This window comes from Sinocyclocheilus anshuiensis, unplaced genomic scaffold (genome assembly GCF_001515605.1).
Source record: "Sinocyclocheilus anshuiensis isolate Anshui unplaced genomic scaffold, SAMN03320099.WGS_v1.1 scaffold119, whole genome shotgun sequence".
Lineage (NCBI taxonomy): Eukaryota > Metazoa > Chordata > Actinopteri > Cypriniformes > Cyprinidae > Sinocyclocheilus > Sinocyclocheilus anshuiensis.
This window is the reverse complement of record NW_015549581.1, coordinates 1,217,845-1,221,132: the sequence shown is the minus strand read 5'-3', so window position 1 is coordinate 1,221,132 and position 3,288 is coordinate 1,217,845. Positions and strand designations below refer to the sequence as shown.

Below are 3,288 nucleotides of genomic sequence, written 5' to 3'. Positions count from 1 at the left end.
CACAGTACACATATATTATGTAAACAAAAACTTTTATTTTGGATGGGTTTAATCGCGATTATTCATTTGACAGCAATACAAAAAACATAAAATTGGTCTGTATGACTTGTGCACTATTTAAGTCTTCTTAGGCCAAAACTAATGTATGACTTAAGATGACTTTGAATATTGTGCACAAGACGTCTGGAACACTTTTTTTTGTCCTTTTTAAAGCTTGAAATCTCATTTATTATTACTTAATTAAAATGTCTCCTTTTGCTTTCCATGGAAGAAATAAAGCATACATAAATTTTGAGGTGTGAATAACCCTTTTAAATATCTTACTTTATAGCCACACTTTTGTCATTGGAATCTGTTTTCGCTGCTTAACGGTTCCATTCCATGCTGATCCGGACCAGCCGGTACGGATATGGTTTCATTTTCCACTGTGGGGCTGATAACAGAGCTCATAATCAAATATGTCAGTTGTTGCGTTGGTGACACAAGTGTTTACATATGGTATGAGATGTTAATAGTGACGCCATTATGGAGGATGATTAGATATTTCAGATATTCCAACTGTGCTGAGAATTCCAGGCTGAATCGTGAAGGTTTGTAATCGTGCCGTGCCATACAAAGCTCATGTGGAATGTTACCATTCAGAAAACCATTCAGCGGGACGGTGGAGTAGCTTATGGTTCCATAGACGTTAAATGTGCAGTATGTAATATTGACAGCTAGTGGTTGAAATGGGTACTGCAGTCCAAATTCAAAATATTGGAGATAGTTGTTTCTCCTGCCCCCTCCTCCTCTGACTCAAAGTTCACGCGGGTTGCCAGATTAGGAAACGCAACAGGAATGAGTGCAGTTAACTGACAATGGAGGACGACGAGACATACAAATTGTTGAGTTGATTTATCTGCATTTTAATATGCCTCTGTTTTTTTAGGTGAATGCCGAGGCTTTTTAGGTTGGGTAGAATCTGCTATCTCTGACCCACTTGATTTTCTGGCTTCCATGGCTGCAGTACACTTTGTTTTCTGTTAACTCGGAGAGTTGAAAGACTATTGGGTAAACTGGCAGTGGGAGGAATCAAACAGACCAAAACAAAAACAGACAAGCTGACAAGGAACACTCATTTCAAAAGTAGTATGACTTGCTGTGGCATTGTGAAGTATGTGAACTAAACGTTTCTTAAATGTCTGCAAACATATTATGGTATTTTTACTATTTAGTACAGTCAAAAATTACATAATACATCACATTTAAAGGTTCTTAATGGAACCATAGATTCCACTAAAGAACCTTATTTTTAAGAGTGTTGATTTTTTATTGCACAAACTGTTCTTTATACTGGTTATTTAGATTATGAAACGGTTCTTCTATGGCATCACTGCAAAATCTCCCAATTTTTTGTGTAGAGTGCATAGGTGTTTTCAGAGGTTGAATGTGGTTTAAATATTGTGTGAAACAGAAGTTGACACTCCTTTCCTGTACAGCTGCAGTGTGTTGAAAGTCTGATAAGCAGAGTTTTATGCAAGTCAAGAGTCTTGAAACACTATCTCTTTTCCTTCTGGTGTTCAGATCGGTTTAGACAACTCGAGGTTCTTCAGCAGGTCACCACGACGTTCTCCTCTCTGGTCGGTGGAAATACTCAGAATGTGGACACATCTACAGCCTCCCGGATGTCCGCAGAAGCACGAGAGAGGAGAAAACGCATGGCCATGATTCTGCGTAGAGCCTCCAAGAAGAGCCTCAGCCAAGCCAAAACCTTACAGAACCAGCACATGCCCTCTTCTGTGACCTCCTCAGCCCTATCCAGCCCAGAATCATCTGGGATGCCAATGGTAGATAAAAGGATCCCTTCCAAACGCACAAGGATGTCAGACAACTGTCTCTCCCCATTAGAAGAGGAGCAGAGCATTAATTTAGAAGCAACTGAGCCAGTTCTAAACAATTCGATGATAAGAGGAACATCAGACCTTCTGAAGCTTGACTCTGTCCCGTCTTCAGCTGAAGAGAGTCTGCAATGGCCCGTTGAATCTTTTGAGCTGGAAGAGGTTAAGTATTATTGATCTGCATTGATGCCCTCTGTATTTACTTCCACATTGTTCCCTTTCTAATGTTGTTGACTGTTTTTCAGATCCAGAGTTTTGATGAGGGAAGTGTGCCTGGGAGCTACAATGGTCCAGTGGATCCTGGAGGTGCATTTTATTTTTAAAACACCCAAGCAACTGCATAGCAATGTGCAAAGCCCTGCTAACTGCTCTAGCATTGCGGCCATAACATTTAGTGGCAAGTTTTGTACAGGCTAAAGTAGGGGTGGGCGCTATACCGGTATGAAAGTGACTACCGGTATTATGTTGTTCCATGATATAGATTTTGATATACCGTGGATACCGTTATATATTCATGAATTCAAATTTTGCATTTATATTGTTTTGTTCAATTTGGTACGCTTTGCAAATTTGAACACAAATGACGATAAAGAGTCGAGGCTGAACGTTTTTGTCCTCTGTGTGCAACGCCATACTACACAGGCATTAGTAATCAAACACAGAACATCGTAACGGACCAAATTAATAGAGCACAAATCGCCTACTCCAGTGGTTCCCAAACTGAGGGATAGTGTACAGTCAGCAGATTATTTTGCAAAAGAAACCTCTGCAGGGTGATAAAGACTACACTGCGTAATTTTCCCGCTTATCATGCGGCCACTTGCCTGATAAGTAAATAATTGAACGCAAAATATTAATTTGACATATTTTAATTACTTCAATATGACTGGCAGTACCCGCTTGAGCGCTCCGTTATCAGTTGTAGCAGTTGTGGTTGTATCAATAACAGACCACTAGGTGGAGCGATTGAAGAATCAGAGTTGTATTGCAGGGAGCCATGAAAGTTACAAGTTTGTCAAAGGACTTGTAAGTCATGTAGAAATATAAATGAACGATGCATGGTTCTGCTCTAAGCATGAAAGTTACAAGTTTGTGACAGGACTTCCAGTGCCAGGTAAACGTAAAGCAGATTATGAATATACTTAAGATTCACAAATACCAAAACAACGTGTCTATGACCAGATGCGAGCAGCGCGACATGACAAAAGCAAATAGAACCCAGTGATGTTCTCTACTGTGGATGCGGCGCGATGCGACACGACAAATCCATGACAGTATAACTGATGCCGCGTTCTATTTCTGACGAACTCCAGCTTTCTGACACAAAGGACCAATTCAAATATTCATAAGAGAATCGTGAAAAAATAGTTTCCTCAAAAATATTAAGCAGCACAAATGTTTACAACATTGA

General features: G+C 39.9%; 1 protein-coding gene across 2 annotated transcripts in view; it reads left to right on the top strand.

Annotated features, from left to right (window-relative positions):
- itprid1 (ITPR interacting domain containing 1) overlaps positions 1 to 3,288 on the top strand; it is a 21,818-nt gene that overhangs the window by 7,594 nt on the left and 10,936 nt on the right. For both annotated transcript variants that reach the window (XM_016446017.1, XM_016446018.1), the window contains 2 exons: positions 1,564 to 2,039; positions 2,123 to 2,183. In XM_016446017.1, the coding sequence (XP_016301503.1) occupies positions 1,564 to 2,039; positions 2,123 to 2,183 (537 nt within the window). The remainder of the gene's footprint in view (positions 1 to 1,563; positions 2,040 to 2,122; positions 2,184 to 3,288) is intronic.